Source organism: Sturnira hondurensis, unplaced genomic scaffold (genome assembly GCF_014824575.4).
Source record: "Sturnira hondurensis isolate 20B ecotype Veracruz unplaced genomic scaffold, ASM1482457v3 Scaffold0020119, whole genome shotgun sequence".
In the NCBI taxonomy this organism is placed as follows: Eukaryota; Metazoa; Chordata; class Mammalia; order Chiroptera; family Phyllostomidae; genus Sturnira; species Sturnira hondurensis.
In genome coordinates, this window is record NW_028092750.1 from 6,288,535 (window position 1) to 6,301,876 (window position 13,342).

A 13,342-nucleotide genomic window follows, 5' to 3' on the forward strand; every position below is an offset into this window, starting at 1 on the left:
CTAACCCGTCTAGTAGAGAGTAGGTTATACGTCATCCCAGATTTCGGCCCTGCCGAGAATTCACCCCAAAAGACTGGGTTGCCTGTCACATCCAGTCCCAGCAGCACGTGGGATCCAGTGTTACTGACATTCCAGGATTGATTATAGGTAGGAACTTTGTAAGCTGGTTGTTCAACTTTTGGTAACTTGAAGTTGGCCACAGTGTGAGTATTTACACCATGGGTATTGGCAGATGCTGCCCCTCAGGACTTTCTTCAGAGAGCTCATTTGCTACAGCACCCTGCTGCCCGGCCCCGTGTAAAGAGAAGGAGTGTCACAGAAACCCCTTCTATGCCCATTCACAGTTGTCATGTCTATTTCCTACGAAGTACAGAACTTGAGACTGGTCACTGAACTTATGGCTGAAGGTATTTTACTTCTACCAGGGGATGTGTCACTCACCCCGTGCTGTTCTGCTGTGCCTACGTCTCCCAAGTTGGCAGATGGCTCAGTTCTTGTGGTTGGGGGAGGTTGTAGCATCTCTGTACGAGAAGAAGGCTACTTTTTAATGTGAATCTGTGAAATGGACCCCAGACCCCTGGCGGTTACCCCAGGTGTGTGAATCCTGCTGGGGTCTCCTGAGGCGGCTCCTCTGAAGGGAAGAGAGTGATGGCTGCCTCAGGGAAGTCATTGCTCCCAAGACAGAGTGCAGACCCAACTTTGAGTTCAGGGTGCTCATGGCCCAAGCCCCTAGAATCAGTCTTTCCTCTGCCATTGTCCACTGCTATTTGGCAGTCTTCCAAGAGATGAGGGGGAGCATTTAAAAAAAAACAAACCAAAACAAAGAAACCCAACCAACTTGTAAATCAGTGACAGTTAAAAATAGATGCTTCTGTTCTGAGGCTAAGCTGTCATTTAACTCCCTACTTCCTCCATGTTGTTGTCCTTCTTGACCCTTCTGGAGCATGTGCCTTGCCCCACGGTGCAGTTCAAGAGGCTTATTTCGCTCCTGGACACCTGGCTTCCTTAGATTGAGATTCCATCAGTTTGCTGTGTCTGAGAGCCGCACTGGGTGCTCCTTGGGCGCCCATCTTGTGGTCGTTGGCATCACAGTGTCCTCCCAGAACCGCGCTCTGCCACCAGACGCGTGCTTGCAGACCTCTGCACTTATCTAAGAGCCTGGCGTGGCTTCCCCACCTTGGGAAGGTTTCCCCACTCCTGGCAGGAGGCTCCAGATAACCTTTCCCAGGTAAGAAAAATTGCTTCATATTCTTCAGAGGCCAAGGGTGTTGGTTTCTTTTTCCAAAGCCCGTGACTTCCTCTCCTGTTAGTCTGGCGCCTCTGAGACCCATCGCCTGCCCCTCCCCCACCCCCACCCTCCCCCACAGGTGGACTGTCCCTCGTCGTGGGAGGCCTTGTCAGGAATCTTCCTTTGGCAGCTTTGATGTCATTTCCCTGTAACTGCCGTGTGTATTTTGACCCAAGCTCCAGCTCCTTTATTTGCTTTTGGTTGGTTGGAAGAATGGATTCATGTGCCAGCCCCACGGATGCCCACACGTTCACTAGAGTCAAGGAGGACGTGCTTTTTAATATCACAGTGAAACCTTCGTGTTTTCGCCGAGAATGTGGCTTTATTGACCAAAATACACTCAGTATTTCTAAACCAAGTGCATTGTTCCCCTGTACATTGCAAACACCCTTTTTTCAGGCCATTTCCACTATAAACATGTACTCTTCAAAAGCAAGTTTTTTCTTCTGATTTAAATATGCTTGTTGTTTCTAGAAATAAGCACTTTAAAAAAAATGCAAAGTGGTGTCTATGCTCTAGTAGTTCTAACTGCATAAGCACTCACTTCCTCCCAGCATGCAAATAGCCAGCATGTTTCTTGGTGTGGAAATAGCATGTTTTAAAATGCCTGCACACTTTCTGAGGTCAAGATGACTGAGGGAGGTCACACCTTTGAAGAGTCCCATGCTGCAGTTGGGTGGCTTGCTATATTTTCTTTTTGAGATTTCCAAAAATATGACTTTTTTCTGTCTCAGTGGTTTTTTTAAAAAAATTCTAACTGTAAAATGCACATAACAAAATGTGCCATTTAACCATTTTTAAGTGCATAGTTCAGGGCATTCAGCACATTCACTCTGTTGTGCAGCCATCACCACCGTCCTTCTCCGGATCGTCCTCACCTTCCCACACTGACACCCTGTCCCCATCACTCACTCACTCCCCATTCTCCCCTCCCCAGCCCCTGGCACCCACCGTCTCCTTCCTGTCTTTGTATCTGACTAATGTAGGGACCTCGTGTAAATGGAATCACATGATGTATGTCCTTTTCTGACTGGTTTATTTCACTAAGTTCATCCATGTTGTAGCAGGTGTCAGAATTTGTTTCCTTTTTATGGTTGAATAATATTCCATTGCATGCATATACCACATTTTGTTTATTCATTCATCCATCCATCAGTGGATGCTTGGGTTCCACTTAATGATTTTTAAATAAACTTATTTTAGAAGAGTGTTAGACTTATGGAATAATTGCCAAGGTGATACAGAGAGTTCCCATATACCCCACACTCAGCTTCCCCTATTAACACCTTATGTGGTACCTTTGTCACAATGAATAAATCACTGTCAACATAATGTTATTAACTAAAGTCCTTCAGTGATTTTTTAAGGAATTCTCTTTAGGGTCATAGCACTTAAAGAAAAATTGTGAGTTAGGTATGGAGTTCTGTACTTCACTTTAAATCTCAAATAATGAAATCCCTGTCCTGTCTCTCCACAAAATTTTAGGATGATCCTTTCAAAAATAAAGCCTTGTTATTTAGCAACAACGCCCAAGAATTGAATCCGGACCCTTTCCAGGCAGAAGACCCCTTCAAATCCGACCCATTTAAAGGAGCTGATCCCTTCAAAGGTACCTCACTTGGCTCCCACTCTCTCACTGACAGGCTGTTGAGTTTGTGCCATTTAAGGCTGTTCGGGGGCTAGAACAGTTGGGGGGTATCACACTCTGAAATGGAGGAGGAAAGGGACTCAGCCTCATGGGCCTTTTGAGTTCGCCTCTCCCCCAGCTGACTGAAGAGCTGAGGCTCGGGGGAGCTCTGGCTGCTGGCCCCAGGCCCTCCCTCCGCACTTCAGGCCTGTGCACCAGTGGGTGGCACACTCCCCCTCACAGGCTCCAAGGAAGGGTCGCCACGTAACCTACAGTCTTGACTGGTGGCTTTACTCAGGACCACATATGAGTCAAAAAATAACAAGGAATTTCTAGAAACAAGATTTTCTGTGTTTTTTTTCTTTTTTTTAAGAGCAAAACAATATTTCCAGGAAGGCTATCTGTACATTTCTGAGAAAAATGCCGAGGCAGGGAGTGGCAACGGGATCCCTTCCAGTTTCAGATTTGGAGGGGCGCACCTTAGGTCCCAGGGCGAACCAGGCAGCTCCTGGGGATTAGCTGTGCCAAGTTCACTATGGCTGCAGGGCAGACCATGTGGTCGAGGGCTGGAGCAGCCCAGCCCCCTGTCCTTGTAGCCAGGGGGATTTGTGGGGGGTGGACATGAGATACACAAGTGACACATGGCATGGAAGGAGAAGAATAAACCCTGCTTTGTACATTTTCTCTGAGTTGGGCTTGTTTTGAGCAGCCAAAAATACGTTTCATTCCTTGTTAAACGTCCTCACTACGGAAGACTGCCTCAGCCAGTGGCCTTCTGTGCTCGTCCAGTTTGATGTGCCAGGGTCATTTTTACCAAAGAGCTAAGTGTTCCTCTCTCCTCTGATGTAGGTGACCCGTTCCAGAGCGACCCCTTTGCAGAGCAGCAGACAGCTTCCACAGGTAAAGGCCTTCGTCAAAGGACATGTTTCCTGGACCTGTGCTCACAATAGTCCTGTTGCTAGTGCAAGTCGAGGGCTCCTTCCAGTCTCTACCCGGGCCCCCGCCGCGTGGCAGCAGGGAGCTTCCTTTCTGAAGGAAACTGGCAGTGATTGTGTCCCTCTCTTTCTCAGTTGGGTGCCCCTGTTGCCAGTCTCCTGAAAGAGGTAGGAAAGGAGCTCCCGGTAACCAGGTGATGCACTCAGCAGCTCAGTCACTTGTGCCTGCTTGTGTCACCTGTGGCAGCTTCAAGGGTCCTGTGTAGTACCTGCACATGGTGGGACTTCTGTCCACACACCCCAGGTGTGGCCGCAACATGTATTGGAAAGCCTAGTGTTTGGTTCCCTCCTCGTGACGGTGGCTTTCCCGCTCTTCCAGTCACCGTGCCTGCTCCCCACATTTGAGGGGAATGAACACTCAGTGGCCGTGGTGTTGGGATCATGCTGCCTATTTATTTTCTTTAATTTTTTAATGAGGTAAAATTCACATACCACAAAATTAACAATTTTGAAGTGAACAATTCACTGGCATTGAGTACATTCCCAACGTTCTACAACTACCACCGTTACCTGGTTTCCAAATACTCTCATCGCCCCACAAAGGGGCCTTTTCCCCCGTAGCAGCCACTCCCCATTTTCTCTCCCCCAGGGCCTGGCAACCACTGACCTGCTTTTCTGTTTCTGTGGATTTGCCCACATGGTTTATTTTTATTGTTTCTAAAGTCGGCTTTATTGAGAGGTATAATTTATACACAACGAAATTCAGCAATTGTAAGTGTGTAACGAGATGAGTTTGGAAAAGTGAGTATAGTCACATGGGAGGATGGACGTTTTCATCATCCGGAAAGGTTCCCTGGGGCCTCCCTCCTCCAGCCCCCGGGTCCCTATCAGCCACTGACCTGCTCTCTGTCACTGGTTTTTAGCTTGTCTAGGATTTCACCTAAATGGCAGCAGTCAGTTATGTGTTTGTCCATATTTAGTTTTTTTCACTAAACATAATATTTATTCATGTTGCATGCTTTTCCTCCCTTTCCAAAACACTTTCTAGACCCATTTGGAGGAGACCCTTTCAAAGAAAGCGACCCGTTCAGTGGCTCTGCCCCCGAAGATTTCTTTAAGAAACAGACAAAGAATGACCCGTTTACCTCAGACCCATTCACGAAAAACCCATCCTTATCTTCAAAGGTGAGTGACTCAGGAAGGCAGAGGCGCAACCTGTGTGTGCCCTGCAAGTGTGTGAGGCAGCCTGTCCTTGCCCTCCCTCCCGTTGAGTCAGGACTCTGTCATTTGAACGGGGCTCGCTCAGCCCAACAACTGTGGGCCCTGCGAGGCTGGGTGGTTCTCTAGGAGCTCTGTCATGGGCCAGCTCTCATTACTGGGCGGCTGAGAGGCTGTTCTGTGGGTCCCTGCAAGGATCGTCCTGTGAAGCAGGTTGTCGCATTTACTGGTCAAGGGAGTCAGGAGGCGGCTGGGTCTTCAACAGCATGCATCCGTCCATCCGTTTCATGCCCCTCTAGGCTCGGGAGCCTGCAGGGGTCTCTGCTCTACCCCTGCCCCACTGCTGCTCGCCCCCACCAGAGACAGGGCAGACCGAAGTGCCACACTTGCACACACCGCCCCGGTCTCCGCACGACCACCTCTGCTGTCTTCCTGGTGCACAGCACTGTAGTGACACTGGGGTCAGACTGCCCTGGTGGGTCCCAGTCACGGCCCGAGGAATGTCCAAACCTGTGGCCTGGCTACACTTACGTGTGTGGCAGACATGTACCCTCCCCCCCCAGCATCTAATAACCTATGTGTTTTGCAGAACATTAGGTCCAACAGACTGTGTTAAATTGATGTCAACTAGGATTTAAAAAGCAAAAGTGGCTTTTTGTTTTGGAGTGGAGAATTTTTGTGACTATGTGAGGGTGGTTTGTAGCCTCCCTTAGTGTTCAAGGCCACATCTCTGTGCCCACCTCATACGTTCCCTGGTTGTCCTCTTCTCCACAGACCTATTGGTCTTCAGCGCCAGACTCCAAGTGCCTTGAAGGCAGGCTCGTTCATAACATGTCTGTCTGTATGACCTCTCATGGGATCTTCCTTTTACTCAGTTTGGTCACCTTTTCTACAAACTGACTTTTGGCTTTGTTAATGTTCTGTTTGTTTTCTGTTTCACTGATTTTTGCTCTTTATTACTTCCTTCCTACTGTGCTTTTCTATTTCTAACATCTTAAGATGCATCCTTAGGCCATTGATTTTAGAACTTTCCTAATGCATTTAAAGCTACGCATCTCTAAGCGCTGCTTTAGCTTGCATTTCACATATTATATGTTGCATCTTCGTTGTTTTTCAGTTGGAGATATTTTCTAGTTTCCCTCATGACTTCTCTGTTGAACCATGAATTATTTTAAGTACATTGTTTTGTTTCCAGACACTTGGCTTGTTTTCATTAGGTATTTTACAATATTGATTTCTAATTAATAGCTGTTTGTTATTAGAGAACATATTTGTATGTTTTCAGTTCTTTTAAATTTAATGAGACTTGTTTTATGGTCTTGGTGAACATACTGCATGCAGTCGGGAAAAATGTCCACAGTTACTGGGTGTCGTGGTCTGTAAAGGCCAGTTAGGTCAAAGCGGTTGATAGTGCTGTTCAGGTTGTATGTATATATATATTTTTTTCCTTCATGTATTTTGAGGCTTCGTCAGGTGCCTATGCATGCATGATTGTTGTCCGAGGCAATGACCTTTTTATCATTATAAAGGGTTTCTTCTTTTCTTCTGGTTATGTCTTTATCTTGAAATCTATTTTATCACACATTTAAAGTAGCCATTTTATCCTCCTTTCGCTTACTCTTTGCATCATATATGTTTTTGCACTCATTTACCTTCAACTTATTTGGTGTTTATTTATATATGGAGGGTACCTTTTGAGTTCAGTATGTAGTTGGGGCTTGCTTTTCTCTCCAGCCTGAAGATCTCCGCCTTCTAAATGGAATGTCTAATCCCTTAACATTTAATGTAATTATTGATAGGGTTGGATTTAAATCTAGTATTTTATTATTTCCATGCCTTGAATCCTCTTCGTATTGTACCTCTGTTCTCCCTTTTCTACCTTCTTTTGGATTATTTGAATATTTTCTAGAATTTAATTTCCTTGCATTTATTGGCCTTTTAATTACGCCTTTTTTCATTATTTTTAAGAAATTGCTTTAGGAATTAACAGTATATGCTCTTAAGCTTTTCATAGGCTACTTAAAGTTATTATTGTAATAATTAAAATGTAGAAAATTTGCAATCATATAGGTTTGTTTATCCACTTCTCCTCAGCTAGCAGCATCTCTTATGGAATAGCTGTCCTGTGAATGCAAAGCATCTACGTGTATTATAAACTCTATAAGACAGTGTTACAATTTTTAATCCATTGTATATTTTAAAGAAACTTTAAAGGTCATTAAAGAGGAAAAAGGTGGTTTTGGGGGGTTTTTACCCATAGATTTACCATCTTTAACACACTTCATTCCTTTTGCAAAATCTGACTTTTCCTCCTTTCCTTTAGCTGGAAGAACTTCCCTTGGCATTTCTGGCAATACTGGTCTGCTCTGTTGACGTTCTGGAAGGGCCTTCGCCCCTGGCCTGGCAGGAGTTTTTCCTTCCGGCACTCTGGATGCTGCCCTTGGCCTTCTGGCCTTCCCTGTCTCTGGTGACGAGTCATCGGTGTTTCTGGCAGTTTCCCCTCAGTGGGATGTGGTGTTTTCTCTGGCTGCTTTGAAGGGCCTTTCTTTATCTTTGCTTTTCATTAGTTTAACCATGAAGTCTCTGGACGTGGTTTTCTTTGTATGTGTGCTGTGTGGGATTTGCTGAGGTTTTTATATCTATAAATGGTGTCTTTCCTCAAATTTAGCAAGTTTTCAGCCATTATTTCTTTGAATGTTTTCTTTTTCTACCCTATTGTCTCTTTTTCCTTTCTTTGCGGGTTTATGGTTACCCATTAAGACCTTTTGCTAATGTTCCCACAAGGTCTTGAAGCCCTGTTTTCATTTTTTTCTTTTTCCTTCAGATTGGGAATTTCTACTGATCTGTCTTCAACTTCACTCACTCTTTTCTCTACCATTTGTTGTTCAGCCAACCTAGTGAAGTTATTTCACATGTTATGCTTTTCAGTTTCAGATTTTTCATTTGTTTCATTTGTAGAGCTTCTGTGTCTCTGCCAAGATCTCCCTCTCATTTTATTTGAGCATATTTTTCTTTATCTCATTGAGCACAGTTATCGCTGCTTTAAAGTTGTCATCTGAGAATTCTGACCTCTGGGTCATCTTGGGATTGGCTCTATTGATTGTCTTTTCCTTTGAGAACTGGCCACATTTTTCTGGTTCTTATATGTTGAGTCATTTGGAAACGTTTCCTATGCATCATGGGTGCTCTGTTGAGGACACCGGATTCTGTTACATTCCTCCGAAGAGCCTGGGTGGTTTTGTTTCACTAGGCCATTAACGCAGGGGCCCAGTGAAACAGTTCAGACTCCCTGTCTCTTACTGGTGGTCCCTTCCCTCCGGCCTTAGCCGTAGACCGCTCTGACCGCGGGGTGAGCCTGAGCCTTGGGCAGAGCTGGTCGTGGGGCCTGGGGCTTCCATGCTCGCTCTTTCCTTCCTGGATCCCTGTCCCTTCTTCATGGGTGTGGTTGTCCTAGGCCTCCATCCCTCTGGTCTTCAGGCCAGAAGGATGATTTTGGTTTTTTTATTGAAGTCTTAGCCTCCCTATACCTTCAGACTATAGCTGTCAAAATGGAAAACTCAACCTTGTACAGTATGTGGGTCCACTTATTTCATTTCTAAATTGTAGGTCAACTGTGGTTGGGATTGGCATATATGGGAAGTAGGCTGTATTCATATGCTGATTTTCAGCTGTGTGAGGGGGAGGGGTCAGGGCCCCTAACACATTGTGCAAGGGTCAACTGTACTATTTTTTTCTGCCACGTTTTGATTTTCCTCCAAAGCCTTACTGCTTTGGTTCACTTCCTGAGCCTTCAGGTTGTTGTTTATTTTGTTCAGAGTTTATAGGTGTTACCTGCAGGAGGGGACCAGTCTGTTGGGGTTTTCCTTGTCAGGGTTTAGTTTTAATGGTTTTATTCTCCTCAAGACCCAGCACCAGATACAGTGTGTGTAGATGGCAGAAAGATTTGAATGAATGGGCAGTGCAACAAACAAACTGCTTTTCACTCTTTCCTCTCTCCTTTCACTCAGCTCGACCCCTTTGAATCCAGTGACCCCTTTTCATCCTCCAGCGTCTCCTCAAAAGGATCAGGTGAGACTGATGCCTTATTTTCCTTCTGTCTGTTCCTCGGGCAGTGGAGAGAGCCCACCCAGTTAATGATTTCATTTCCAAAATTGCTGTGTCCTCAGCATTTATGTCATTAGTGAGTGATACCCAGACCCTTGCCTGAGGCAGTTCCACCAGAACACTCCCCGCCCCCCCCCCGCCAGCTGCTCATCTTCCCAAGTAAGCGCTGGCTTCTCTCTGGAAAGGAAGCTTAGCAGTAGGAATTAATTCAGTAGTAACACCAACATTATTATTAGTTCCTCTTTACTCGTTCCTCTGTATAAATCTTTAGTTTGTGCTTTGGAAATTTTTTGTAAAAGTATCCAAAGTTTGATCAAAGGTACTGCCTTGTACTTCAAGGGAAGGGAGCATTCGCAGACTCCCCCTTGCTTTTGGGAATAGGCCCCACCTGGTCCTGGTGCCTTGCCTGGCAGCTTCCTTGTTGGCTACAGCACTTGGTATCATAGGTGGACATGGGGTTTACTCCAGGCAAATCACCCACCAAAGAGAAAGCTCAGCAAAAGTCTCTACTCACAGGTGACTGCCCCATATCAGTCCTGTGGATGGTGGGTTACTGCCGAATGGCCCTCTTCCCCCTCCTACTCCCCTCCTGAACCAGTGGGACCGCAGGCACCATCCCGTCCATATGTATGGCCCCAGCAGATAAATGTGGCCTCCCGAATCTCCTGCTTCCTGAGCTGTTGAGTAGCGAGAGTCAACACTTCCCCTTGACCCCGGGAGGCGTGTCCTGGGATGTCCTGTAACTCTGCCTCTGTTGGTGATGCTTGCAGGTCCCTTTGGAACTTTAGACCCCTTCGGAAGTGGGTCCTTCAATAGTGCTGAGGGCTTTGCCGACTTCAGCCAGATGTCCAAGGTAAAGCCCCTCCTCTCTGGGGTGCCTGTGCCTCTGCCAGGGTCCTTGTTCCTCTTGTTGTGGTCTTGTCATGGCTGCCAGGCGGAGCTGTTGATGCCACATGTGTATTTCCTTTGTACCTGTCAAACTCTGAAATGTGCCCTCACGCAAGGGTGAGTCAGCGGACAGGGTCTAGAAAGTGCCTGTGACTAGGGTCAGACCCATTTCCCTTCCTCAGAGCTAAACTGCCCGAGCCCTCAACTGGGGCCACAGGCTGGCACTCGGGAGGTGTCTGGAGAAAGTGGGCTGAGTGTTTGGAGCTGCCTTCGGGCAGAACTCCAGAAGGTTTGGGAAGTGAGAGGTCAGTGAATAAATCCACATGTAAAAAGTAAACTGTTCGAGAAAGATGACATTTGTGCCATTGTCAGGCTGGACAGTGTATCTGTGTAGCTCTGGGCACCTTAACGGACCATGACCATATGCTAGACGGCATCAGGGTGCTGCTGAGAGGGGTGTGGGGGGAGAGGTGGTTAGAGCTGCCTCTTTTAATGTAGCAAGCAATCAGTAGATTATGTTCAAAATGAACAGATTCAGAACTGACAGTAGAAGCCCATGATTCATGAAGTAAATTCCAGAAGAAACTGCTAGGAAGTCAAAAACATGGGCCTTGGCGAATGGGGAAGGCAACAGGCTGAGGGTCTTCTGTTCATTTTATAACACTTAGAAAGTCCCTTGGTTTTAATTGAGCATGTGTTTCTTTGATAAGAATTAAGGAAAGTGTTAGGTGTGTTCTGTCTTGGCCTTTGGCCTTGAGTACCCTGTTTTGGTCACCCATGTGTATTCTCCTTGGCAGTCCCCGAGGCAGGCGAGGGGTGGGTCTCAAAGAGAAAGAGCCTCATGCAATACAGCCTATGGCCACAGAGCAGTAGAACCCTGCCTTCTGCACTCATTCCTCCTGCTCCTGACCAGACCAGGTACCACCGATTCCTTGGTTCGGAGATGGCCACAAGCAGAATACATTCCCATTGGATCTTACTTCCTAGTTGGGGAAGACTCATAGCTGGGTGGTGCAGAGGGGCCTGGGGACGGAGCCCCTGGAGGATGTAGGACCCATGCAGCCACAGCAAGGAGCACCCCACTCATCCCCACCGGTACCCCCACCACTCCAGCTCCTCTGGGCATCCTGCTTGCTTGTTCCATGTTCATTCAGCCCTAGGGGCACACAGTTGTCTGGGCACTGAGCGCTTGTGGTTAGCAATGTGTGATTGTGGTATGTAGCTTCCGAGAAGCACTTGAGATTCTGTTTAGGTTTTCAAAGAAGCGCTCGGGCCTAACTGTCAATGTAGCAAATCCAGCTTCTGGAAGAGGCAGAGCTGTGTGCCCATCGGTCACTCCCAGAGGGAGCCCAGAGGTGCTGGTGTTGCAGCCTTTTTTCTTCCAGTGCCTGAAGGGAGTGGCCCTGCATTCCTCATAGGGAAACATTGTGACCCTGATGGTTGGAGTGTTGTCTGGGATTGGCCAAAAGGCACCAGGTGATTGTCCCTCACATTTGCCTGTTGCTTAGCAGCTGTGACATTTGCCTGTACTCCTTGAGTGGAGCTGTGTGCCCTTAGTGTCTATCCCAGCTTAGTGGATGGGAAAGCGCATCTCCTGAAATCAGAAAACCTGCCACATGGTGGCAGCCACCCCCAAGGATGGGTTTGCGTTGGATTCTCAAACTGTTGCAGTGGGTCATCTCCCTGCAGGAGGTGTGCCCCAGAGGCAGAGGGAGTGAGAGCTAGCAGTGGTCCGATTAGTACAAGGATGAGTGCACAAGGGCGCCGCTATTTCAAGATGTGTCTGAGTAGAGGCTCTGCGGACTCCGAGGGCCAAGGCATGGCGGCCAGCCTGGGGGTCCCAATGGCAGGCACTGCCTCCCCGCCCTCCTCCAGGCAGACTCTGCAAGACCCCAGAGCCAGGCAGGTCCAAGCCTGGGCCCTTCATTCTCTCTTCCCATTCCCACTCTAACCTGAAATTGCACTTTCCTCCTTGACAGTCTGGTTCCCCGCTCCCTGTTCCTGTGTCCCTATCAGGCTGTGCACACACGTGCACTGATGACTCCACAGCCAGCGCCCCTTCCTGTTGGCAGCGCTGTGTGGGACGGAGTTGGACGGGGCCGTGGAAAATCTGTCTGCAGTGCCCCATTGTTTCCACCATCCCGTTTTGTTTCCACCACCCCATCGGCTCCTGATCTCGTGCCACTGGTCCTTCTAAATACTGAGCCCTAACCTTGTAGGTCTGTGTTTCCCTTTTGGTTCTCTGTTTTTCAAGAACATCATGTGTATAAATAAAATGCTGAGGGAAACGAAAGTAAAGTGACAAGAGGTGGTGGTTTTTTTTGGGCTCCTGGTTTTTTTTTTTTGTTTTTACATTGCCAGCTTTTCCCCATGTGAGCAGGGCTGCCCACCCTCTGGGTGGGTGTAGGAAGGGGGCCCACGGCGGGGGGTGCACCTCCATGAGGTTCCTGTGGGGCCCCTCTGGGCTGCTTTCCTAGCTGAGCTCCTCCAGACCCAAGGAGCATTTTCTAGACAGCATCAAGCTTATGTTGCCTTGCTTTCAAAACAAATTCCCCAAATAGATTTCAGGGAACATCTGAGAATAAAAACAAACCCAGCTTCATTATTTCACCCCTCTTCTGCAGAAAGGCCATCTGTGAAATACTTGGCTGGTTGTCAGCCTGTTTCGAGTTTTTCTTTCTTCCTTTCTTTTCTTATTAGGTATTTCTGTTTAGGGCTTTTTTCCCCCTTCTCCAAATACATTTTTTTAGAGCTGCTTTTCTCATAGTAGTTTTCCTGTCTTTTTTTGAGCAACTTCACTGTGGGTTGGCCCAGAGAGCCCCTGCCGGCTTACTGAACCCTTCTAAAGATAGCGACTTTCCCTGAAGTTGCAGCCCGAGAGGGAACAGTCAGGTTCCAAAGGAGGCTTCTTGGGAAACTTGAAGTTGTGAAAATTGGGGTTCAGAAATGACACAGGCTTGTTGGTGTTAGAAATGATACAGTTTGTTGGTGTGGGCGTCCCGGGCATTTATGGTTGGAACCCTTTTGTACAGGAGCAAGCCGCCAGGCTCTCTGTGTGTGAACCGGAGGAGTGGAGAGTTAGCCTGGCTGGTGGCAGCTTCAGCCGGGAGAGTCATCACATCGCACGGGCCAAGTGGACGGACCAAGGGGCTCTGTACTCAGAGATGGGGGGGGTTGTCTGCAGGGTTCCAGGTGTCCCTTTGTGCCCTTTTTCCAGAGCTGAGACATTGCCAGTACTTGGGACCAGGAGTGGGGTCCACTTGGGGGCTTCAAGGCCCATCA

At 47.5% G+C, this 13,342-nt stretch overlaps 1 protein-coding gene across 10 annotated transcripts in view; it reads left to right on the forward strand.

The window, feature by feature from the left end:
• The window catches only part of EPS15L1 (epidermal growth factor receptor pathway substrate 15 like 1), a 97,129-nt gene that overhangs the window by 62,332 nt on the left and 21,455 nt on the right, over positions 1 to 13,342 (forward strand). For 9 of the 10 annotated variants that reach the window (XM_037029000.1, XM_037029001.1, XM_037029006.1 and 6 more), the window contains 5 exons: positions 2,774 to 2,897; positions 3,765 to 3,815; positions 4,899 to 5,035; positions 9,076 to 9,136; positions 9,943 to 10,025. In XM_037029000.1, the coding sequence (XP_036884895.1) occupies positions 2,774 to 2,897; positions 3,765 to 3,815; positions 4,899 to 5,035; positions 9,076 to 9,136; positions 9,943 to 10,025 (456 nt within the window). The remainder of the gene's footprint in view (positions 1 to 2,773; positions 2,898 to 3,764; positions 3,816 to 4,898; positions 5,036 to 9,075; positions 9,137 to 9,942; positions 10,026 to 13,342) is intronic. The other variant, XM_037028999.1, reaches the window with a different exon arrangement.